This window comes from Leucopleurus acutus (genome assembly GCF_964270905.1).
Source record: "Leucopleurus acutus genome assembly, chromosome: 9".
Lineage (NCBI taxonomy): Eukaryota > Metazoa > Chordata > Mammalia > Artiodactyla > Delphinidae > Leucopleurus > Leucopleurus acutus.
The window spans coordinates 34,903,176-34,927,577 of NC_139144.1; the positions used below are offsets into that span (position 1 = coordinate 34,903,176).

The window sequence follows — 24,402 nt, forward strand, 5'->3', positions numbered from 1 at the left end:
AACCTCCACCCACTTAATTTTTCACTCTTCATACCTGAGAACTCTAAGTAGTCTTCCCTGTCCTGCATCAGATTAAGTCCCCCTGTTCTACACCACCATACTACCACTTACCTTTTCCCTCCTGGTATCTATCATAACTCCAAATTTACATTTATTTGCATCCTATTACTGAACTTATTATCACCATTATTAACTAAAGGTATTATTTGAATTCATTGATTAAATTAATCGTTAATTAATTATATTATTACAGTTATTTACGTCATTACTACATTTATATTATGTCGGTGGCTGGTTCCCAGACTGTAAGCTCCAACAGAGCAGGGGCCTGTTTTTCGTTCAAGCTTGCGTACACAGCGCCGGACACACAGTAGTAGGTGTTAGGCCAATATTTGTTTATCAGCCTTCCTGACCTCTAAAACTCTCTGTCTAGTGAGGCTGGAAGACCCACGTGTGCAATGGTATAGAACAGACCGTTTAAAGTTCCGGGGGGAGGCCTTGGTTGCCAGTTTTGCAAAGCGTACCCCGAAGCGAATGTTTTGAGAGGCGTCAGAACCCCGCCCCTTTACAACTACAGAACAAGTTCTGAGGCAGCCCTAAAACGCTTTCCCGGATCAGAGACACCGATTGCCGCAGAGGCTCTGCGCTCCAGGGTACTACCTGGAACAAACCCTGCAAAGATTCGGCGGGCGCCGCAGCCGGGCGTGCCAGCAGGAGGCTGCGCCGGGACTGCCCCCTCTCATTTCTCCCGCGCAAAACCGGGCCGGACGGCTCCACTCCCTCCCTCCACTGCAGGGGGGAGCCCGGCGCCCCCAGATTGGCAGCCACCCCGGGCGGCTCCCAGCTGCAGCCCCTCTTGCGCCGCCTGCAAAGCGAAGTTCACCGGTCGCGAAGTTTGGGTCCTGTAAGAGGAGCCTCGAGGGCTGGCGCCGCGGCGCCGAGTGGGCGGCGCGGTGCGCTCCCCCTGTCCCGGGCGCCGAGTGCGCCCCTCCCCCGGCCCGCCGGAGCTCCGGGCGGAGCGAGCGCGCTGCGCGGCCGCGGGCGACCTCCGTGCGCGGCCCCGTGGCGAGCGAGGCTCCCGTGGCCGCGTGCTGGGAGGAGGCCGGAGCCCAGCGGGGAAGAATGGAGTTGGCGACTGGCTCGCAGGTGAGGATCTGGCCGCCCGCCGCAGCCCGGACGCACCCTCGGCCTGCCTTCCCTTTGCGCTTGGCCCTGCGCCCCGCCTTGGGCTGGAAACGTGGCCCTCGGCTGCCGCGTTGTGGATCGGGCGCGCCCAGTCCCGCCGACGCCGGAGCGGGCACGCCCCGCAGGTGTGTGCGGTGTTTACGGTTGTGCCACCTGGAGCGGAGAGGCCGGGTGCCGCCGCACGCGGGCGCTCGCCGCTGGCCCGGGTGGGGCCTCGGGGTAGTCCGCTGGGTCGCTGCGGCCGCGAGCCCCGGGAGCGGATGAACTCTAGGGCAGTGCAGGCGGGGCGGCCGTAGCGGCGCAGCGACTGCGTTTGCGGTGCTCGTGGGACTGGGGGAGGGGGAAGCTTTTTCGGTGCGCGCCCCCCACTTTCTCCGGCATTGGCATGGAGATGAGTTTAAGTGTGATTTTCCAAAAAAGCATAGTCGAGAATCGGGCCAATTCAACTTGGATAATGGGGTTTAAAAAGCGTTGCTTTTGTATTTGTTCTAGAACTTTTGGAAATGTTTTTAAGGAACTTGTAACCGTTTGGGGGAACTGGCAGCGTTATTAGACCAGGTTAAAAAACAAAAAGCCCCAAGCTCCCAAACCGTGTATACAGCACCACCGCAGGTACCCATTATGGTTTTAACTAGGTCTTAAAAATCTCATTAACAAGCTCCCCAAAATTACAATGGGTGGTGGGAAGTGGACTTAGCTTCAGTTTTCTTTTTTACTTTTTAAAAGCGCTTTTCTCTACTTTCTAGTAATGAATATACATAATTTATGCGGAGGTAAGCAATAAAAACTTTTTCAAACGAACTAAAAATAAACCTTTTAGAAAGGAAGCAGCTTGTAGGAGCCCGAGAGATGCTTTGTATGAGGGTTGGGTTTTTTCTTGCTTTTGTGAGCGCTTCTGACTCACTGCTTCCACCTTACCTTTGGCTGGTGTTTATCTCCTTTCTCCACCTGGGTGTTGGGCATCCGCAGGATTTGGGAGACGCGAAGGGACCGGGGCCCAGCTGCCGGGGTGGCCGGTGGTGCCTGAGCCCGTGACGCTGTCACCTGCCTGGGTCTGGCGGCACATTAGAGACCAAGCCTCTAATGGTCGCTTTGGCCATTTGGTGATTTCTGAAAGGCTTCCTGAAAGTGGACACTTGAGAAAAATCTATTGTGGATGTTTAAGAGAAAGAGTATTTTTTGAATTTCTCCAATTAAGTGAGGTATTAAAAGCAAGGAAAACAAACTCAAGAAGGGATGGGACAGGCTTATTGTTTTTGTTTTTGCCACTGACACTTACCATATAATTAGTATCCTAGGCTTTTAGGAGGTTTGGGTTTCTCCAGGATTTGAACCCTTCTGGAAGGAGCTTGTGAATTTCATCAGTAAATGTATCTTGATGATGTATCATTCCTGAAACATGTTGTTCTGGTGGTGCTGCGTCACCCACTACTTACATACACAGTTCCTGCTTAAGAAATTTAAAATGGGGCTTCCCTGGTGGCGCAGTGGTTGAGAGTCCGCCTGCCGATGCAGGGGATGCGGGTTCGTGCCCCGGTCCGGGAGGATCCCACATGCTGCGGAGCAGCTGGGCCCGTGAGCCATGGCCGCTGAGCCTGCGCGTGCGGAGCCTGTGCTCTGCAACGGGAGAGACCACAACAGTGAGAGGCCCGCGTACCGCAAAAAAAAAAAAAAAAAAAAAAGAAATTTAAAATGTCCCAGAATGTTTAGTTGGAGATGAACATTTTATTGTCAAATAATGAGGCTAACTTTTGGTAGCTCTAAAATGTTAAGTAAACTATTTACCATGTGGCAGTAAGCCACAAATTATATCTGACCCATTATGCACCCATTAGGGCAAATTACTTTTGTAAGATGATCAGGTTTGTCCCCCCCCCCCCCCCGTCAAAAAACCTCCTAATTGACAGGGCAAATTAAGATGTGTGAGGATTTTTCTAGTGGAAATGTTCCTGTTCATCATAATTTAAGTGTGGGCGTATTATAGCCTCCTAATTTAAATGAGTGGAGAGTGGTTTTACGGGGTGGGCAGGTGACTGCGAATAAGAGCACTTAAGGCCCAGCAGGATGTTAAGTTCGTGTGGTTCTTCTCTGTACCTCAGCCTTATGCATAAAGCAGTGTGATGAACGGCCTGAAGCGGCGTGAGTGCACACTGAAGGAAGGCTCAGCCCAGTGTGCAGTGGGTTTTAATCTAACGCCTACAGCAGATATAATTTCCATCCCTTGTAAGGTATAGAGCTGGAAGGGGCTTTAGTAAAGCCTCTTAGGCCCGATGTTATGAGTAAAGGGAACTAGGCAGGGAGGAAACAAGAAATTCGTTTCAACTCTGAACTCCTTTCTAGCCTCTGCTTTTCTGCAGCCTCAACAGTGTGTCGGATTTGATGTCCTCTGACAGTGATCACACCTCCCCTGGGCTCTAGTCCTTGTTGGGCTGACCACTGTGTCTTTGTGCTTTTGTATTGAATGATAGGAATAATGGCCAGTAAAGATGAGGGGATGGTCCCTTACTGAGAGCGCTCAGCAGCGAAGCTTGCAGGAGCTGGAGGATGGGATTGCCTCAGCTTCCTAGCAGAGAGGCTGGGAGGTCCTGAATATCAGTGTAGTCCTTTTACTGTCTTCTACTGCTAGGGTGCAGGTTGGACCCTTAGAGAAGGAAATGATGCTAAATGTTCTCGTGAATATGCATGGAACATGCTGTTTGGAGGAGAAAAGGCATTTTTCTGATAGTTACCTCACAGCCACAAAGTGTACCCATCTGATCCTGTGGCTTAAAATGTGTGCCCAGGGCTTCCCTGGTGGCGCAGTGGTTGAGAGTCCGCCTGCCAATGCAGGGGACACAGGTTCGTGCCCCGGTCCGGGAAGATCCCACATACTGCAGAGCGGCTGGGCCCGTGAGCCATGGCCGCTGAGCCTGCGTGTGAGAGGCCCGCATACCGCAAAAAAATAAAAAATAAAAAAATGTGTGCCCAGAGCCCCGGAAACTGGTCACAGAAGGGGGTCATTTGTGACTTCTTAGAAGGCCAGCACATTCGTCGTTTTGATGTACTGCTGACCTCCCATCCATAAAAGAGCTGAATTCTCAGTGATCAGGAGAAACCTCAGATAGCACAGCAATTCCGATCTGGTCAGGTACACAGGACAGAAAACCGTAAGATACTTATGTGACTTAAAACAGTTTAGGAACAGTACAGTAAGTTAACAAAAAAGTTCAATAAAGCCATTCGAATAGAGAAGTCTAGGCGTCCTAGTTTTACATCGCCCTTGAGAGTTCTCTATTACTCTCTTCGAGCTATAGTTCAGACTTTTTACGTCCAAGATACAGTTTTGTTTTGTAAAGGACGTAGCTTTATGCATCAAAGTGGAATTGATGCAGGCTACTTGGGGAGGGATGGAGGTAAGAAAATATTTTGGGGACCATTTCCTTTTCCTTTTGAAAAGCAGTGGTTTGTGACTGTTTTTAAACAGGACCATTCAGAGGCACAGTAGGCATATGGCTGAAGTTAACGTGCACGATAGTTTCCTTCCATAGTGGTAAATGTCAGCACCCTGTGTATAGTGCAAAAATAGGTTGTGGAGTCTCACAGTGAAAGGGACCAGAATTTTAGTTCAAGTAGTTGATGGCTTCCTGCCTGTTTTTCTTCATGATCATCAGCTTATGCCAGAAGGCCCCCTGACTGGGTTAGTCCATTTGTCAGATGTCCTTTCAGCACCTACTGTGTGCTAGATATTATGTCAGTTATGGTGGAAGAAACAAAGACAGAAAATGCTGTTCGTTCCCCAGCCCCCTGCCATCAGAGGTCACCCTGGAACTCCTTGCCTCTTCTGCCTTTGCCAGAGCTCAGCTGGCTCCTGCCCTGAGCTATAGGGACCTAGGCGGCCTTGGGTTTTGGGGATGGGAGAAGACCTTAAGAGTCATCCTTCCCCAACCCCCCAACCCGCCCCGCATCCTCCAAGGAAGGGAAACGATCAATTCCTTTTAAAAGTCGTGCTGTGCTAGGTACTTAATATTAACAGATTTAATCCTCACTGTAGTTCTCTGAAGTAGGTTGTATTATCTGCATTTTAAAGATAAGCCTAATAGAGTGATTTGCTCAGGGCAGCCTGGCAAGGAAGGAGCTGAGCCAGAATTCTGTCTCCAGAGCTGGGGCTTGACTCTTGCTGCTAGAATCACCAGGTCTTGGCAGGTCACACAACCTTCGCTGAAATGTTGTGAGGCTAGAAATCCTTCCTCAACTTACGTTGCCATTGAGATAAGCAAGGACACACCAAGTTTAATGTACTATTTAAATAGAAGGGGATGTCAGCGCTTTGGGGTTTTCTTACGATACCTTTACTCCTCCTTTTGAAGAGAAGGGCTGGGGCGTTAGCAGCAGCTGGTCTGGTTCTTTTTAAGGAACTGGACAAGTTATGCTTTGAGTAGGATTCTTTGGATGCTGTTTGTAAAAGTCAGCTTGGGAATATGAATAAGATCCACACAGTTTTTACATAGGAATGACTTTTAGATGAATTTTGTATTGTGCAGGTAATACGCTGTTCATAGAAGCTGAAAAGGAAACAAAAATTGAACTATTCTACGTCTCTACTCCCTGGGCATCATTTTCTAGACATTTTCCGTTCAGTGTTTGCCTGTGTCCAAGTCACCATTTTTGGTTAACTCTTATAGTATGATTGCTGTTTGAATTCTGCTTTCTTTAGCACTGTCAGTACTATTTTTCTGAGTAGCTTGGAGGTCTTTATGGTTTTCATTTTCAATGACTGTGTAATGTTTCATTCAGGTGTGTACTTTATGTTGAAAAGTTTTAAATTATTAACAAATAAATTTAAGAAACTTCGCAATGAATGTCTTGGGGTGGTACATACCGTATGCCCTGTGTTGAAGTCAACACTGTTTTTAATTGCTGTTTCCCTGTCATGTACTTACTATCTGGTAGAATGTGCGTGATTTTCAATAGATGGGAACCTCTCACGTATTTTTTTCCTAAGGCATTTCCCCATTTGTTTTGCTGTATTAGCTGAGAGAAGGCACTTTTTGCCCAGGTTAGAATCAGGACTCATGATAACTAACCTGAAATAATGACTGTTTTCGTCCTGAACTTAGAGCCTCTAAGTTAAGCTTTCTTTGGTCTTGCTTATTTTAACTATAAATCATCTTCTAGATGGCATTCCCGAAAATGTGTGTTCATTGAAGTTCGGATGTTCACAGGTCAGACAGTAGGTTCACTCATCATAAAGTGGTTACTGAGAGCTAAAAAAAAACTATTTCTTGATGTGGGTGCTGGTTATAATGGGTAGGTGCAGTTTGTAAAACTTCACCAAGCTCTGCACTTACGATCTAGGCATGTTCTGGTTGCATGTTGCACTTAAAACGTTAACAAAGTAGCGTATCGAATACTAAAGTAGGAAGTACGAGGTCTGAGGACTGTGCTTCTGGAGAGCCCAGGCTACCAGGTGTGTGGTGACACCTTCCCAGGTGTCTCGTGTCCTGCCAGTGGAACCCATATCCTCAGGGCTGGACGTGGTCCAGGGGTCCCTCCCCACAAACCCCCTCTCCCGTTCCCCCAAACCCTCCATAGCAGCAGCACTGCTGTGTGGGCAGCCCCCCATATTTAAGCTCTACTGCTGGAGGATCCCATGGACCTGGCGAGTGCCTCGCATTTGTGAGTGAGCTCTGGCCTTTGAGTCTTTTGGCACAAGGCCTGGCCCTCCCTCAGCTGCCTGCTGGTAGAACTCCTCCTCTGTTAGGAGGGCCCAGGATTTACCCCAGGGTAATGGTTGATCACCCGAAATCCCGTGGCAGGCCAAAGTGATAATTATCCCTGTGTGTGAAGGGCCTGGCGTATCATAGCTGTTAAATGTTTGTTGAATTTTTTAAGAAAGATGGTTTAGGGTTGTCAGTGTATAGTGAGTGCAGGCATGAGTTATGACAAGCTGGAGCAGGGCTTCTGGCAATTTTCACTTGGACTAACTAATGGTGGAGGCCGGTTCGTACCTGTTCCAGAGGCCTGGAGGTGTGCAGTCCCACCCTGCCCGTGCAGGAGATTTTCTCATTAATCTCCAGTTTTGTCTTTAAAAGTCATGCCTATTCCGTGATACATTTTTATTTGTTTTAATACAAAAGTGCTATTTTAAACTATTCTTGTGGGGAAGAAAGTCTCCTCCCCTGTCCCACCTGTGGTTCTGAGAGCCCTCAGGCTGTCACTGAGCTCCCCAGCTTAAGGAATGGAACTGCCAAGTATAGAATTTAGCAAACAAACCTTTAATAAACACTGAAACAGGAAAGATATCCCCTTGCCCTGTCCCCCACCCCACACTATCTTTTCCCTTAAAGCTCCGTGACTCTGAGGGTGTTTAAGACGGGGTGGGGGGGGTGGGGGGGAGACTTGCACTGATACTGAATTCCCTAAGAATATTTTTTAATGCAAAATGGCTCGTGCCCTTTATTTTGTTCTCCATTAGCATTGGTTTAAAATGGAAAGTTAAGAAAAATAAAAGTACATTTAACTGTCATCTTTTTTTTAATTTTAATTTTTTATTGAAGTATAGTTGTTTTAAAGTGTTGTGTTAGTTTCTGAGGTACAGCAAAAGTGATTCAGTTATACGTATATATATTCTTTTTCATATCTTTTTCCGCTATGGTTTATTATAGGATATTGAATATAGTTCCCTGTGATGAACAGTAGGACCTTGTTGTTTATCTGTTTTATATACATTTTATTATATATATTTTCATATAATATTTGCCAATCCCAAACTCTTAATTTATCCTTCCCCCACCACCCCTTTTCCCCTTTGGTAACCATAAGTTTGTTTTCTATGTCTGTGAGTCTGTTTCTGTTTTGTAAATAAGTTTATTTATGTCATATTTTAAATTCCACATAAAAATGATATCATGGTATTTGTGTTTTTCTAACTTACTTCACTTAGTATGATGATCTGTAGGTCCATCCATGTTGCTGCAAATGGCATTATTTCATTCTTTTTTATGGTTGAGTAATATTCCATTGTATATATGTACCATACTTTATCTGTTCATCTGTTGATGGACGTTTTGGTTGTTTCTATGTTTTGGTTATTGTGAATAGTGCTGCTGTGAACATAGAGATGCATGTATCTTTTTGAATTATAGTTTTGTCCAGATACATGCCCAGGAGTGGGATTGCTGGATCATATGGTAATTCTATTCTCAGTTTTCTGAGGAACTTCCATACTGTTCTCCATAGTGGCTGCACCAGTTTACATTCCTGCCTACCGACAGTGTAGGAGGGTTCCCTTTTCTCCACACCCTCTCCAGCATTAGTTATTTGCAGACTTTTTAAAGATGGGCATTCTGACCAGTGTGAGGTGACAACCTCACTGTAGTTTTGATTTGCATTTCTCTAACAGTTACCGATGCTGAGCATGTTTTCATGTGCCTGTTGGCCATCTGCATGTCTTCGTTGGTGAAATGTCTATTTAGGTCTGCCCATTTTTTGATTGGGTTGTTTGTTTTTTTGATATTGAGCTATATGATCTGTTATTATATTTTGGAAATTAGACCCTTGTTGGTCACATCATTTGCAAATATTTTCTCCCATTGTGTAGTCTGTCTTATCGTTTTCTTCATGGTTTCTTTTGCTGTGCAAAAGCTTATAAGATTATTTAGGTCCCGTTTGTTTAATTTTTTTTCATTTGTTTTTTCATTTGTTTAATTTTTTTTTATTTTTTTAACGTCTTTATTGGAGTATAATTGTTTACAATGGTGTGTTAGTTTCTGCTTTAAAACTAGTGAATCAACTGTACATATACATATATCCCCATATCTCCTCCCTCTTGCATCTTCCTACCACCCTCCCTATCCCACCCCCGTAGGTGGTCACGAAGCGCCAAGCTGATCTCCCTGTGCTATGCGGCTGCTTCCCGCTAGCTATCTATTTTACGTTTGGTAGTATATATAAGTCCATGCCACTCTCTCACTTTGTCCCAGCTTACCCTTCCCCCTCCCCGTGTCCTCAAGTCCATTCTCCATGCCTGCATCTTTATTCCTGTCCTGCCCCTAGTTTCTTCAGAACCACTTTTTTTTTTTTTAAGATTCCATATATATGTGTTAACATACTGTATTTGTTTTTCTCTTTCTGACTTACTTCACTCTGTATGACAGATTCTAGGTCCATCCACCTCACTATAAATAACTCAGTTTCATTTCTTTTTATGGCTGAGTAACATTCCATTATATATATGTGCCACATCTTCTTTATCCAGTCATCTGTCAGTAGACACTTAGGTTGCTTCCATGACCTGGCTTTTGTAAATAGAGCTGTAATGAACATTGTGGTACATGTCTCTTTTTGAATTATGGTTTTCTCAGGGTATATGCCCAGTAGTGGGATTACTGGGTCGTATGGTAGTTCTATTTGTAGTTTTTTAAGGAACCTCCATACTGTTCTCCATAGTGGCTGTATCAGTTTACATTCCCACCAGCAGTGCAACAGGGTTCCCTTTTTTCCACACCCTCTCCAGCATTTATTGTTTGTAGATTTTTTGATGATGGCCATTCTGACCGGTGCCAGGTGATACTTCATTGTAGTTTTGATTTGCATTTCTCTAATGATCAGTGATGTTGAGCATCCTTTCATGTGTTTGTTGGCAATCTGTATATCTTCTTTGGAGAAATGTCTGTTGAGGTCTTCTGCCCATTTTTGGATTAGGTTGTTTTTTTCATATTGAGCTGCATAAGCTGCTTGTAAATTTTGGAGATTAGTCCTTTGTTTGCAACCCTCCCATTCTGAGGGTTGTCTTTTTGTCTTGTTTATGGTTTCCTTTGCTATGCAAAAGCTTTTAAGTTCCATTAGGTCCCATTTGTTTGTTTTTATTTTTATTTCCATTTCTCTAGGAGGTGGGTCCAAAAGGATCTTGCTGTTATTTATGTCATGGAGTGTTCTGCCTGTGTTTTCCTCTAAGAGTTTTATAGTGTCTGACCTTACATTTAGGTCTTTAATCCATTTTGAGTTTATTTTTGTGTATGGTGTTAGGGAGTGTTCTAATTTCATTCTTTTACATGTAGCTGTCCAGTTTTCCCAGCACCACTTATTGAAGAGGCTGTCTTTTCTCCATTGTATATTCTTGCCTCCTTTATCAAAGATAAGGTGACCATGTGAGCATGGGTTTATCTCTGGGCTTTCTCTCCTGTTCCACTGATCTATATTTCTGTTTTTGTGCCAGTACCATACTATATTGATTACTGTAGCATTGTAGTATAGTCTAAAGTCAGGGAGCGTGATTTCTCCAGCTCTGTTTTCCTTTCTCAAGATTGTTTTGGCTATTTGGGGTTTTTTGTGTTTCCATACAAATTGTGAAATTTTTTGTTCTAGTTCTGTGAAAAATGCCATTGGTAGTTTGATAGGGTTTGCATCGAATCTGTAGCTAGCTTTCTGTAGTATAGTCATTTTCACAACATGGACTCTTCTAATCAAAGAACATGGTATATCTCTCCATCTGTTTGCATCCTTAATTTCTTTCATCAGTGTTTTATGGTTTTCTGCATACAGGTCTTCTGCCTCCTTATGTAGCTTTATTCCTAGGTATTTTATTCTTTTTGTTGTAATGGTAAATGGGAGTGTTTCTTTAATTTCTTTTTCAGATTTTTCATCATTAGCGTATAGGAATGCAAGAGATTTCTGTGCGTTAATTTTGTATTCTGCTACTTTACCAAATTCATTGATTAGCTCCAGTAGTTTTCTGGTAGCATCTTTAGTATTGTCTATGTATAGTATCATGTCATCTGCAAACAGTGACAGTTTTACTTCTTCTTTTCCGATTTGGATTCCTTTTATTTCTTTTTCCTCTCTGATCGCTATGGCTAAAACTTCTAAAACTGTGTTGAGTAATAGTGGTGAGAGTGGGCAACCTTGTCTTGTTCCTGATCTTAGTGGAAATGATTTCAGTGTTTCACCATTGAGAACGATGTTGGCTGTTGGTTTGTCATATACGGCCTTTATTTTGTTGAGGTAAGTTCCCTCTATGCCTACCTTCTGGAGGGTTTTTATCATAAATTGGTGATGAATTATATCAAAAGCTTTTTCTGCATTTATTGAGATCATCATCTGGTTTTTCTCTTTCAGTTTGTTATTATGGTTTATCACATTGATTGATTTGCGTAAATTGAGGAATTCTTGCATTCCTGGGATAAACCCCTGTTGATCACGGTGTTGATCCTTTTAATGTGCTGTTGGATTCTGTTTGCTAGTATTTTGTTGAGGATTTTTGCATCTGTGTTCATCAGTGTTATTGGCCTGTATTTTTCTTTTTTTGTAACATCTTTGTCTGGTTTTGGTATCAGGGTGATGGTGGCCTCACAGAATGAGTTTGGGAGTGTTCCTCCCTCTGCTATATTTTGGAAGACAATTGAGAAGGATAGGTGTTAGCTCTTCTCTAAATGTTTGGTAGAATTCGCCTGTGAAGCCATCTGGTCCTGGGCTTGTGTCTGTTGGAAGATTTTTAATCATAGTCTCAATTTCAGTGCTTGTGGTTGGTCTGTTCATATTTTCTATTTCTTCCTATTTCAGTCTCGGAAGGTTATGCTTTTATAAGAATCTGTCCATTTCTTCCAGGTTGTACATTTTATTGGCATAGAGTTGCTTATAGTAATCTCTCATGATCCTTTGTATTTCTGCAGTGTCAGTTGTTACTTCTCCTTTTTCATTTCTAATTCTGTTGATTTCAGTCTTCTCCCTTTTTTTCTTGATGAGTCTGGCTAATGGTTTATCAATTTTGTTTATCTTCTCAAAGAACCAGCTTTTAGTTTTTTTGATCTTTGCTATCGTTTCCTTCATTCCTTTTTCATTTATTTCTGATCTGATATTTATGATTTCTTTCCTTCTGATAACTTCAGGGTTTTTTTGTTCTTCTTTCTCTGATTGCTTTAAGTGTAAGGTTAGGTTGTTTATTTGAGATGTTTCTTGAGGTAGGATTGTATTGCTATAAGCTTCCCTCTTAGAACTGCTTTTGCTGCATCCCATAGGTTTTGGGTCGTCGTGTTTTCATTGTCATTTGGTTTTAGGCATTTATTGATTTCCTCTTTGATTTCTTCGGTGATTTCGTGGTTATTTGGTAGCCATGTGTTTGTATTTTTTACAGATTTTTTTTCCTGTAATTGGTACCTAGTCTTACAGCATTGTGGTCGGAAAAGACACTTGATACGATTTCAGTTTTCGTAAATTTACCAAGACTTGATTTGTGACCCAAGATGATCTGATCTATCCTGGAGAATGTTCCATGAACACTTGAGAAGAAAGTGTATTCTGTTTTTGGATGGAATGTCCTGTAAGTATCAATTAAGTCCATCTTGTTTAATGGACCATTTAAAGGTTGTGTTTCCTTATTTATTTTCATTTTGGATGATCTGTCCATTGGTGAAAGTGGGGTCTTAAAGTCCCCTACTATGAATGTGTTACTGTCGATTTCCCCTTTTATGGCTGTTAGCATTTGCCTTATGTATTGAGGTGCTCCTATGTTGGGTGCATAAATATTTACAATTGTTACATTTTCTTTTTTGATTGATCTCTTGATCATTGTGTAGTGCCCTTCTTTGTTTCTTGTAATAGTCTTTATTTTAAAGTCTGTTTTGTCTGATATGAGTATTGCTACTCCAGCTTTCTTTTGATTTCCATTTGCCTGGAATATCTTTTTCCATCCCTTCACTTTCAGTCTGTATGTGTCCCTAGGTCTGAAGTGGGTCTCTTGTAGACAGCATATATACGGGTCTTGTTGTATCCATTCAGCCAGTCTGTGTTGTTTAGTTGGAACATTTAATCCATTTACATTTAAGGCAGTCATTGATATGTATGTTCCTATTACCATTTTCTTAATTGTTTTGTGTTTGTTATTGTAGGTCTTTTTCTTCTCTTGTGTTTCCTGCCTAGAGAAGTTCCTTTAGCGTTTGTTGTAACGCTGGTTTGGTGGTGCTGAATTCTCTCAGCTTTTGCTTGTCTGTAAAGGTTTTAATTTCTCCGTCGAATCTGAGGACTGAGGTCCTTGCTGGGTAGAGTAATCTTGGTTGTAGATTTTTCCCTTTCATCACTTTAAATATGTCCTGCCACTCCCTTCTGGCTTGCAGAGTTTCTGCTGAAAGATCAGCTATTAACCTTATGGGAATTCCCTTCTATGTTATTTGCTGCTTTTTCCTTGCTGCTTTTAATATTTTTTCTTTGTATTTAATTTTTGATAGTTTGATTAATATGTGTCTTGGCGTGTTTCTCCTTGGATTTATCCTGTATGGGCCTCTCTGTGCTTCCTGGACTTGATTGATTATTTCCTTTCCCATATTAGGGAAGTTTCAACTATAATCTCTTCTAATATTTTCTCAGTCCCTTTCTTTTTTTCTTCTTCTTCTGGGACCTCCTATAATTCAAATTTTGGTGTGTTCAATGTTGTCCCAGAGGTCTCTGAGACTGTTCTCAATTCTTTTCATTCTTTTTCCTTTATTCTGCTTTGTGGTAGTTATTTCCACTATTTTATCTTTCAGGTCACTTATCCGTTCTTCTTCCTCAGTTATTCTGCTATTGATTCCTTCTAGAGAAACTTTCATTTCTTTTATTCTGTTGTTCATCATTGTTTGTGTGTGCTCTTTAGTTCTTTTAGGTCCTTGTTAAATGTTTCTTGTATTTTCTCCATTCTGTTTCCAAGATTTTGGATCATATTTACTATCATTACTCTGAATTCTTTTTCAGGTAGACTGCCTGTTTCCTCTTCATTTGTTTGATCTGGTGGGTTTTTACCTTGTTCCTTCATCTGCTATATATTTCTGTCTTCTCATTTTGCTTAACTTACTGTGTTTGGGCGTCTGCTTTTCGCAGGCTGCAGGTTCATAGTTCCCGTTGTTTTTGGTGTCTGCTGCCAGTGGTTAAGTTTGGTTCACTGGGTTGTGTAGGCTTCCCGGTGGGGGGGACTGGTGCCTGTGTTCTGGTGGATGCGGCTGGATCTTGTCTTTCTGGTGGGCAGGGTCACGTCTGGTGGTGTGTTTTGGGGTGTCTGTGACCTTATTATGATTTTAGGCAGTCTCTCTGCTAATGTGTAGGGTTGTGTTCCTGTCTTGGTAGTTGTTTGGCATAGGGTGTCCAGCACTGTAGCTTGCTGGTTGTTCAGTGGGGCTGGGTCTTAGCATTGAGATGGAGATCTCTGGGAGAGCTTTTGCCATTTGATATTACGTGGAGCCAGGAGGTCTCTGGTGGACCAGTGTCCTAAACTCAGCTCTCCCACCTCAGTGGCTCAGGCCTGACACCTGGCCGGAGCACCAAGACCCTGTCAGCCACACGGCTCAGAAGGAAAGGGAGAAAAAAATAAATAAAATAAACAAATTATTTAAATAAAAAATTTTAAAGTATTATTAAAAATAAAGAAGTAAAAGAGTAATAAAAAAAAGAAAAAGAAAGAAGAGAGCAACCAAACCTAAAAACAAATCCACCAATGATAACAAGTACTAAAAACTATACTAAAAAAAAAAAGGACAGATAGAATCCTAGGACAGATGGTAAAAGCAAAGCTATACAGACGGAATCACACAAAGAAGCATACACACTCACAAGAAGAGAAAAAGAAAAAATATTTATGTATATTAAAAATAAAAAGGAAGACAGCAACCAAGTCAATAAACAAATCTACCATTGATAATAAACTCTAAATACTAAACTAAGGTAAACATAAAACCAGAAGCAAACTAGATGCAGAAAGCAAACCCAAAGTCTACGGTTGCTCCCACGGCCCACCGCCTCAATTTGGGATGATTCGTTTTCTATTCAGGTATTCCACAGATGCAGGGTACATCCAGTTGACTGTGGAGATTTAATCCGCTGCTCCTGAGGCTGCTGGGAGGAATTTTCCTTTCTCTTCTTTGTTCACACAGCTCCCGGGGTTCAGCTTTGGATTTGGCCCAGCCTCTGCGTGTAGGTCGCCTGAGGGCGTCTGTTCCCCACCCAGACAGGACGGGGTTAAAGGAGCAGCTGATTCGGGGGCTCTGGCTCACTCAGGCCGGAGGGAGGGAGGGAGGGAGGGGTATGGAATGCGGGGCGAGCCTGTGGCGGCAGAGGCCGGCGTGACGTTGCACCAGCCTGAGGTGCGCCGTGTTCTCCCGGGGAAGTTGTCCCTGGATCCCGGGACCCTGGCAGTGGCGGGCTGCACAGGCTCCCGGGAGGGGACGTGTGGAGAGTGACCTGTGCTCACACACAGGCTTCTTGGTGGCTGCAGCAGCAGCCTTAGCATCTCATGCCCGTCTCTGGGGTCTGCGCTGAGAGCCGTGGCTCGCGCCCCTCTCTGGAGCTCGTTTAGGCGGTGCTCTGAACCCCTTCTCCTTGCACACCCTGAAACAATGGTCTCTTGCCTCTTAGGCAGGTCTAGACTTTTCCCGGACTCCCTCCTGGCTAGCTGTGGTGCACTAACCCCCTTCAGGCTGTGTTCACGCAGCCAACCTCAGTCCTCTCCCTGGGATCCGACCTCCAAAGCCCAAGCCTCAGCTCCTAGCCCCTGCCCGCCCCGGCGGGTGAGCAGAGAAGCCTCTCGGGCTGGTGAGTGCTGCTCGGCACCATTCCTCTGTGCGGGAATCTCTCTGCTTTGCCCTCCGCACCCCTGTTGCTGCGCTCTCCTCCGCGGCTCCGAAACTCCCCCCCCCCCCCCCACCGCCACCCGCAGTCTCCAGCCGCGAAGGAGCTTCTAGTGTGTGGAAACTTTTCCTCCTTCACAGCTCCCTCCCAGAGGTGCAGGTCCCGTCCCTATTCTTTGTTTGTTTTTTCTTTTTTCTTTTGCCCTACCCAGGTACGTGGGGAGTTTCTTGCCTTTTGGGAGGTCTGAGGTTTCTGCCAGTGTTCAGTAGGTGTTCTGTAGGAGTTGTTCCACATGTAGATGTATTTCTGATGTATTTGTGGGGAGGAAGGTGATCTCCACGTCTTACTCCTCTGCCATCTTGAAGGTTCCTCCTCAGCTCTCCCCATTTGTTTATTTTTGCTTTTATTTCTATAACTTTGTGGGACTGAGTTAAGAAAACTTTACTACGATTTGCAGAGAATGTTTTGCCTAATTTCACTTCTAGGAGTTTTATGTTGTCATGTTTTATATTTAAGTCTTTACGCCATTTTGAGTTTATTTTTGTGTATGGTGTGATGGTGTGTTTTAACTTCATTGATTTACATGTAGCTGTCCAGCTTTCCCAGCACCAATTGCTGAAGAGACTGTGTTCTCCATTGTATGTTCTTTCCTCCTTTGTTGAAGATTAATTGACCATAGATGTGTGGGTTTATTTCTGGGCTCTCTGTTCTGTTCCACTGATCCATATTTCTGTTTTTGTGCCAGTACTGTGCTGTTGAAAATCATTGTTTATTCTTAATTCTCTGTTTTTTTTTCTCACAATTGGTCCCAGGCATTTTTTATTGGGGGATTTTAAAAAATTAAAATAGTTGAAGCCAATGGGGTCTCATCCAGCCTTTCTCACGCGTGCCCATGGCCTCTTACAGAAGGCTTTCCTTACCTGACTTAAAAAGAAAAACAAAAACAAAAGAACACCTCATTCTCTTTTCCCACACTGACAGCTTCAAAAACTCACTGAAAAGAGCATCTAGTTGTCCTCGTGACCTTTATGGTAGCAAGTGGATCCTCTTCCCTGACTGTAATTAGGAGCTGAGAAAGGATACACTCTTAGGAGTGTGTACATTCACTGTGGCACAAAGCCAGGAGCCAAGTGGTGTTGGCAGCCTGCACGGGCCAGCATCCCAGGGATTGTTTGGTGTGTTTTCCACTAGCAGGGCAGAAGTGTGTCAAGAGGATCCCTGTATAAAGGCTTCCGGAGCTGGGTTGTGGGATGAAGAGTTTTCCCCCTCATCCCTCAGAAGTGTGAAGATCTTTTCAGTACTTGTCTGCATTGAGCACAGGGACACTAGCCTCCCCTGAAAGATGATGTTCCCTCTGCCTTGAGGTTCTCCAGACTCCTGCTTCCACCTGTGAATTTCCTGCAAGTCCTCTAGGCTGACTTTGTCCCACAGCTGTGTGGACGTGGCCGACCTCGAGGCTCTTAGAATTCTTCCTGACCATCACCAAATGTCTGGGTCAGGTGCCCTCCTGGGCTGACCTCCCTGTTTGTATTTATCGCACCGCATTGAAATTGACTATAGAGCGTGTCACCCCACCGTTATGACTCATTGGTCATCGGATTCCTTAGCATGGTGCCCGGCACATGTTGGTACAATTATACTCTGTAATCACTTTGAATAATGAACATTGACATAGCGTCTTCTACTTCACAGGATGCTTTCCAGTAATAGTTTGGAAGCCGTCAGAGCTCTGTACAAATATTCTTATTCTTTTCCTTCTGGGTAAATGGGAGGAGTGCACTTTCCTGGCTCCTGAGACAGGCAAAGCTACTTGATGTGCTCTGGCTGATGACATTTGAGCAGAAGTGTTGTGTGTCATGTCCAGGTGGAATTCTTTAAAGCCAGTGCACCATCTACCCCGTCTCCCTCCCTCTGCTGCTGCCTCTGCCTGTATTCCCCGTGGTGGAAGTTCTGTCACCCTGGGTCCTGTGTGAGGACGGTGTGGAGTGGTTCATCGGGTTGGCCCGGGACAAACCTGTCATATGAACAAGAAGGAAGCCTTTCTTGCTGTAGACCGTCCAGACTTGGAGTTGTTTGCTGCTGCTTTATAACCTGCCCTGTCCTGACAGACACGCAAAGGCACACGTATTTCAATTTGGATTCACTCTGGTTGTCACCTGAGCGAACTGGGGTCGTGGTGGTAATAGAAGTATGTGGGCTTCTTTTGGCTTGTCGTTGTGTGGTGGGGGGAATATGCCTGTTATTAAGTGGTTCAGAGTTCTGGGATGTTAAGTGCCCTGTGGCAGGCGGGGCAGGAGAGTTCCACAGGAAGAAGCCACCAAAATGTCACCAGCAGCTTGTTGAAAAACATAGAGCAGACTAGTCTGGTCGGATAATCAGTCTTTTAGAGTACAAAGAAATCTTAACATTGGCTTCACATTTCCTGTCTGCTGACCTTTCTGGAAAAGGAAATTACCCAGGACTTTCCAAGTGGTTTGGCTCACTTCCCTACCAGGACCCCTGCCAAAACTTCAGTTCCTTGGCTACCCTTCTGAATAACTATTCTAAACCCTAGACACAGACACGTCTATAAATTTCTTCCCACTTATATTTTCTCTTTTAAAAATAGCATTGATTTTTTTTCTTCTGCTTTTCTTATTGTGGTAGAATGTACATAACATAAATTTTACTATCTTAACCATTTTCAAGTGTATAATTCAGCGACATTAAGTACAGTCACATTGTTGTACAACCATCACTGCTATTCATATCCAGAGCTTTTTCGTCATCCTGAAGTGAAACTCCATTCCCGTTAAACAATGTACTTGGTTCCTCCTTCCCCCCAGCCTCTAGTAACCACCATTCTACTTTCTGTCTCTATGAATTTGACTATTCTAAGTACCTCTTATAACTGGAGTCATACAATATTTGTCCTTTCATGTCTGATGTTTTTCACTTAGCATAATGTTTTCAAGATTTATCTATATTCAAAGATATATCAGAATTTCATTCTTTTTGAAAGCTGAATAATAATCCATTGTGTGTGTATATATATATATATATATAAATGTATACATATACACACACACACCACATTTTGTTCATCCATTCATCCATCCATGGACATCTGGGCTGTTTCTACCTGTTGGCTATCATTAATAATGCTGCTATAAACATTGGTATAAAATATGTTTGAATCACTGCTTTCCATACTTCTGGGCGTATACCTAAAAGTGGAATTGTTGGATTGTATGGTAATTCTGTGTTTAAATCTTTTGGGAACTATAATATTGTTTACCACAGTGGCTGCACCGTTTTACATTCCTACTAACAGTGCACACATGTTCCAGTTTCTCCACGTACTCACCAACACTTATTTTCTATTTTTTTGATAATGACCATCCTTATGGGTGTGAAGTGATATCTCATTGTGGTTTTGATTTACATTTCTGTAAAGATTAGTGATGTTGAGCATCTTTTCGGCTATTCTTTGGCCATCTGCCTATATTTGGAGAACTGTTGTTCAAGTCCTTTGTTCATTTTTAAATTGGATTGTTTGTTTTGCTGTTGTTGAGCTGTATGAGTTCTTTGCATATTCTGGATATTAACCCTTTTTCATATAAATGCTTTACAAGTATTTTCTCCATTCTCTAGGTTGCCTTTTTCATTCTCTTGGTAATGTCCTTTGGTGCAGAAAAGTTTTTAATTTTGATGAAGTCCAATTTATTTTTTTCCTATTGTCTCTGCCTTTGGTGTCATGTCCAAGTAATCATTGCTAAATCCAGTGTCATAAATTTTCCCTTCTATGTTTTCTTCCAAGAAAGAAAAGAGATTTTATAGTTTTAGCTCTTACATTTAGGTGTTTGATGCATTGAGTATTTGTAGATGGTGTAAGGTGAGGATCCAACTTCATTCTTTGCATATGGAATCCAGTTTTTCCAGCATCATTTGTTGAAAAGATTGTCCTTTCCCCATTGAACAGTCTTGGCATCTTTGTCAAAAATGATTTAACCATCTAGTCAAAAATCATTTCACCATCTATTCAAGGGTTTATTTCTGGGCTCTCTATTCTGTTGCACTGATATAAATATCTGTCTTTATGCTACGACCATACTGTTTGGGATAGTGTAGCTTTGTAGTAAATTTTTTTTTTTTTTTTTTTTTGCGGTACGTGGGCCTCTCACTGTTGTGGCCTCTCCCGCTGCAGAGCACAGGCTCCGGACGCGCAGGCTCAGCGGCCATGGCTCATGGGCCCAGCCGCTCCGCGGCATGTGGGATCTTCCCGGACCGGGGCACGAACCCGTGTCCCCTGCATCGGCAGGCGGACTCTCAACCACTGCACCACCAGGGAAGCCCTGTAGTAAATATTTAGATCAGTAAATGTGAGTCCTCCAATGAGGTTCTTCATTTTGAAGATTGTTTTGATTTTTCAGGGCCCCTTGAGATTCCACATGAATTTTAAGAAGGGCTGTTTTATTTTTGCAAACAAATGTTACTGTGATTTTGATGAGGATTGCATTGGGTATATAAATAGCTTTGGGTAGTACTGTCATCTAAACAATATTAAGTCTCCCAATCTATGAACACGTGATGTCTTTCCATTTATTTATGTCATCAGTAATTTCATTTAGTGATGTTGTATAGTTTTCAGTGTATAAATCTTTAGCCTTGTGGCCCAAGATAATTCCTAAGGGTTTTTTGTTGTTGTTGGTTTTTTTTTTTTTGATGCTCTTGTAAATGGAATTGTTTTCTTAATTTCCTTTTCGGATTGTTCATTGTTAGTGTATAGAAATGCTACTGATTTGTATTCAGTTCGTTAATTAGTGCTAACAGTTTTTGTGGACTCTTTAGGATTTTCTACATAGATGGTCATGTCACCTGCCAGTAGATAATTTTACTGCCTTCTTTCCAATTCAGATGCCTTTTATTTTTGTTGTATAATTGCTCTGATTAGAACTTCAAATGCTATGTTGAATAGAAGTGGTGAAATTGGGTGTCCTTGTCCTGTTCCTGATCTTAGGGGAAAGCTTTCAGTCTTTCACCATTGAGTATGATATTAGTTGTGGGGTTGGTGATTGTTGAGTTTTTTTTAAAACCATGAAAGTGTTTTGAATTTTGTCAAATGCTTTCCCCGCATCAGTTGAGTTTTTTTTCTTTCCTCAGGTTAATGTAGTGCATTACTTTGATCAATTTTCATATGTTGAATGATGCTGCATTCCAGAAGTATATCCCACTAGGTCATCTTGTATAGTCCTTTTACTGTGCTGCTGAATTTGGTTTGCTAGTATTTTGTTGAGGATTTTTGCATCATAAGGGATATTGCTTTGTACTTCTCTTGTAGGTTATTTGTCTGGCTTTGCTGTGAGGGTAATCCCAGCCTCATAGAATGAGTTAAGAGGTATTCTCTCTTCTTCAGTTGTTTTTGAAGAGTTTGAGAAGGGTCTGTGTTAATTTTTCTTTAAATGTTAAACAGAATTCTGGTCCTGGGATTCACTTTGTTGGGAGGTTTTTCATTATTGATTCAAATCCTTACTAGTTAGAGGTCTTTTTAGGTTTTCTGTTCCTCAGGAATCAGTCTTGGAAGGTTGTGTGTTTTTAGGAATTTACCCATTTTATCTAGCTAGCCCAATTTGTTGACCTATAATTGTTCATAGTACTCTTCTATTATCCTTTTTATTTCTGCACAATTGATAGTAATGAACCCACTTTATTTCAATAATTTGGATCTTCTGTCTTTTTTTCTCTTAGTCAATCTACCTAAAAGTTTGTCAGTTTTGTTACTGTCATAGAACCAACTTTTGGTTTTACTGATTTTTCTCTATTGGTTTTTTATTCTTTATCTCTGCCGTAATCTTTATTTCCTTCCTTCTGCTACCTTTGGGTTTATTAGCTGTACTTTTTCTAGTTCCTTGTGGTATAAAATTAGTTTGTTGGTTTTTTATATTAAGCAGCAAACTTTGTTTCTTTTTTAATATAAATGTTTATAGATTTCCTATAAATGTTTATAAATTTCCTTCTTAGCATTGCTTTCTCTGCATCCCATAAGTTTTGGTACATTTTGCTTTTGCTTTCGTTTGTTTGAAAGTATTTTCTAATTTCCCTTGTGTTTTCTTCTTTGACCAACTGGTTGCTAAAGAGTGTTGTTTAATTTCCACTTATTTGTGAATTATCTAGTTTTTCTTCTGTTATTGATTTCTAGGTTTATTATGATTGGAAAGATAGTTTGTATGATCTTAATCTTTTAAATTTATATTCGTTTTGTGGTGTCACATACGGTCTGTCTTGGGGACTTTTCCATGTGCTCTTGAGCAAAATGTATATTCTGCTGTTGGAATGTTCTATATGTGTCTGTTCTAGTTGGTTTATAAGGTTCAATTCCTTTTTCCTTATTGATCTTCTCTCTGGGTTTCTATACATTATTGAAAGTAGGGTATTGAGATCTCCAACTATTATTGTGGAACTGTTTCTTTCAATTATGTCCATGTTTTCTTCATGTATTTTAAAGCTGTGATGTTTGGTTCGTACATATTTATAATTGTTGTATCTTCTTGATGAGTTGACCCTTTTATCAATATGTAATGTTCTTTGTCTCTTATTATTAATTTTACTGCTATTAGTTTTACTTAATATCTATTTTGATATTAGTATTGATCTCTCTTTGGGTTATTACTTGCATTGGATATCTTTTTCCCTTCTTTCACTTTCAACCTGTTTATGTTTTTAGATCTGAAGTAAATCTCTTGTAGACAGCATATGGTTGGATCCTGTTATTTAATCCATTCTGCCAATGTATATCTTTTGATTGTAGAGTTTAATCCATTTGTATTTAAAGTGATTACTGATGGGGAAGGACTTGACTTTTACCCTTTTGTTTTTTGTTTTCTGTATGTGTTCTAGCTTTCTTGACCCTCATTTCTTGAATTACTGCCTGTGTTTGTGTTTTGTTGATTTCTTTGTAGTGACATGTTTTGATTCTTTTCTCATTTCCTCTTGTGTGTATTCTATAGATATTTTCTTTGTGGTTACCATGGGAGTTACCTATAACATTCTAAAATTAAAACAATCTAATTTGAATGATACCAATTTAACCTCAGTGGCATACAAAAGCTCTATTCCTATACAGCTCTGTCCCCCCCGCCCTTTGTTGTTGATGTCACAAATGGCATCTTTATGCGTTGTGCAGCCACGAACATAGATTCGTGTTTTTTTAATTTTATAGAAAATAAAAAGTGGAGTTATAAAACAAATTTACAATGATACTGGGTTTTATATTTGTTTATGTATTTACCTTTACCTGAAAGCTTTGTATTTTGTATGGCTTTGAGTTACTGTCCTTTCATTTCAACCTGAAGGACTGCCTGTAGGATTTCTTGTGGGCAGGTCTAGTAGTAATGAAGTCTCTCAGTTTTTGTTTATCTGGTAATGTCTTAATTTCCCCCTCATTTTTGAAGGACAGTTTTCCAGATATTGAATTCTTGGTGGACAGTTTTTACTTCCAGCACTTTGAATATGTCATTCCACTGCCTTCTGCCCTCCAGAGTTTCTGCTGAGCAATCAGCTGGTAATCTTACTGAGGATCCCTGTTGCTAGGAGTTGCTTTTCTCTTGCTGCTTTCAACATTCTCTTTTCTTTCAGCAGTTTGATTAAAATGTGCCTCAGTGTGGATCTCTTGGGTTTATCCTCCTTGGCATTTCTATAATTCATGTTTTTCATCAAATTGGGGGAATTTTTTGGCCATTATTTTGTCAAATCTCTGATTCTTTTGCCTCATCATCAATCTGATTTTGTACTCCTCTAGGGAAATGTTCAATTTAGTTATTACATTTTCTCCAAAATTTCGATTTCTTTTCCTTTTTATAATGTATGTCTCTTTATTGATATCATCCTTTTGCTTCTAAATCATTTTCTTGATTTACCCTAGTTCTTTGTGTTTTCTCTTTGCTCTTGGAGCATATTTAAGGCAGTTGCCTTTGTCTAGTGAGTCCCCAGTCCGTGCTTCCTTAGGGACATCTGTTTCTACCTATTATTTTGTTCCTTTCAATTTTGTTTCTTTGTATGCCTTTGCTCTTTGTCAAAAGTTGGGTATTTGAGAAACTGCCACCTTTTCCAGTGTTTGAAGACTGGCTGTATGCCAGGAAAACCATTCAGTGATTGGCTGGCCATGCTCCGAGTCCAGAAGCGTAAGGTTTTCTCACATCTTTTTTGAGAATGTATCTATTGGGCCTGTGTGTGGCTTTCTCAATTCTCCCATATACACAGCTTCTTTTGAATGTCTTAATTTCCCAAGAAGTTTTACCCAAGCTTCTCCTTGGAGTTTTAGATGGACTCTTGTATTTCTCCATGCATAAACTCTCATCCCAGGCATCTGCAGATCTGTAGTCCCCTGCAGCTTTCGTGAGCAATGTCTGGAGCTTTTCCTCACCTGAGACCGAGTTAGGTGAGACAGGGACCATCAGGCAGCCTTCTAACCCTTGACTGGTTAGAATGTTGCAGTCAGTGTCTGCTTTGCTCCCTCCAGTTTAAGGGAACTGGAAACTAGGCTCAGTATCCTCCAGACCAGAAGTTGCCTTGTGAAGGGGGCAGATGAAGGTGAGTATAAATGCCATGTAAGTTCCTGCCATTCTGAAGGTGAATGTTTCTTTTCTTTTTAAAAATTTTTGTTTTATATTG

The 24,402-nt window shown here is 41.9% G+C and overlaps 1 protein-coding gene across 1 annotated transcript in view; it reads left to right on the plus strand.

The window, feature by feature from the left end:
- Positions 1 to 1,000: 1,000 nt before the first annotated feature.
- Positions 1,001 to 24,402, plus strand: part of CDCA7L (cell division cycle associated 7 like) — a 50,675-nt gene continuing 27,273 nt past the window's right edge. The window contains exon 1 of the mRNA XM_082846376.1: positions 1,001 to 1,146. Coding sequence (XP_082702502.1) covers positions 1,123 to 1,146 — 24 coding nt within the window. The 5' untranslated portion in view covers positions 1,001 to 1,122. The remainder of the gene's footprint in view (positions 1,147 to 24,402) is intronic.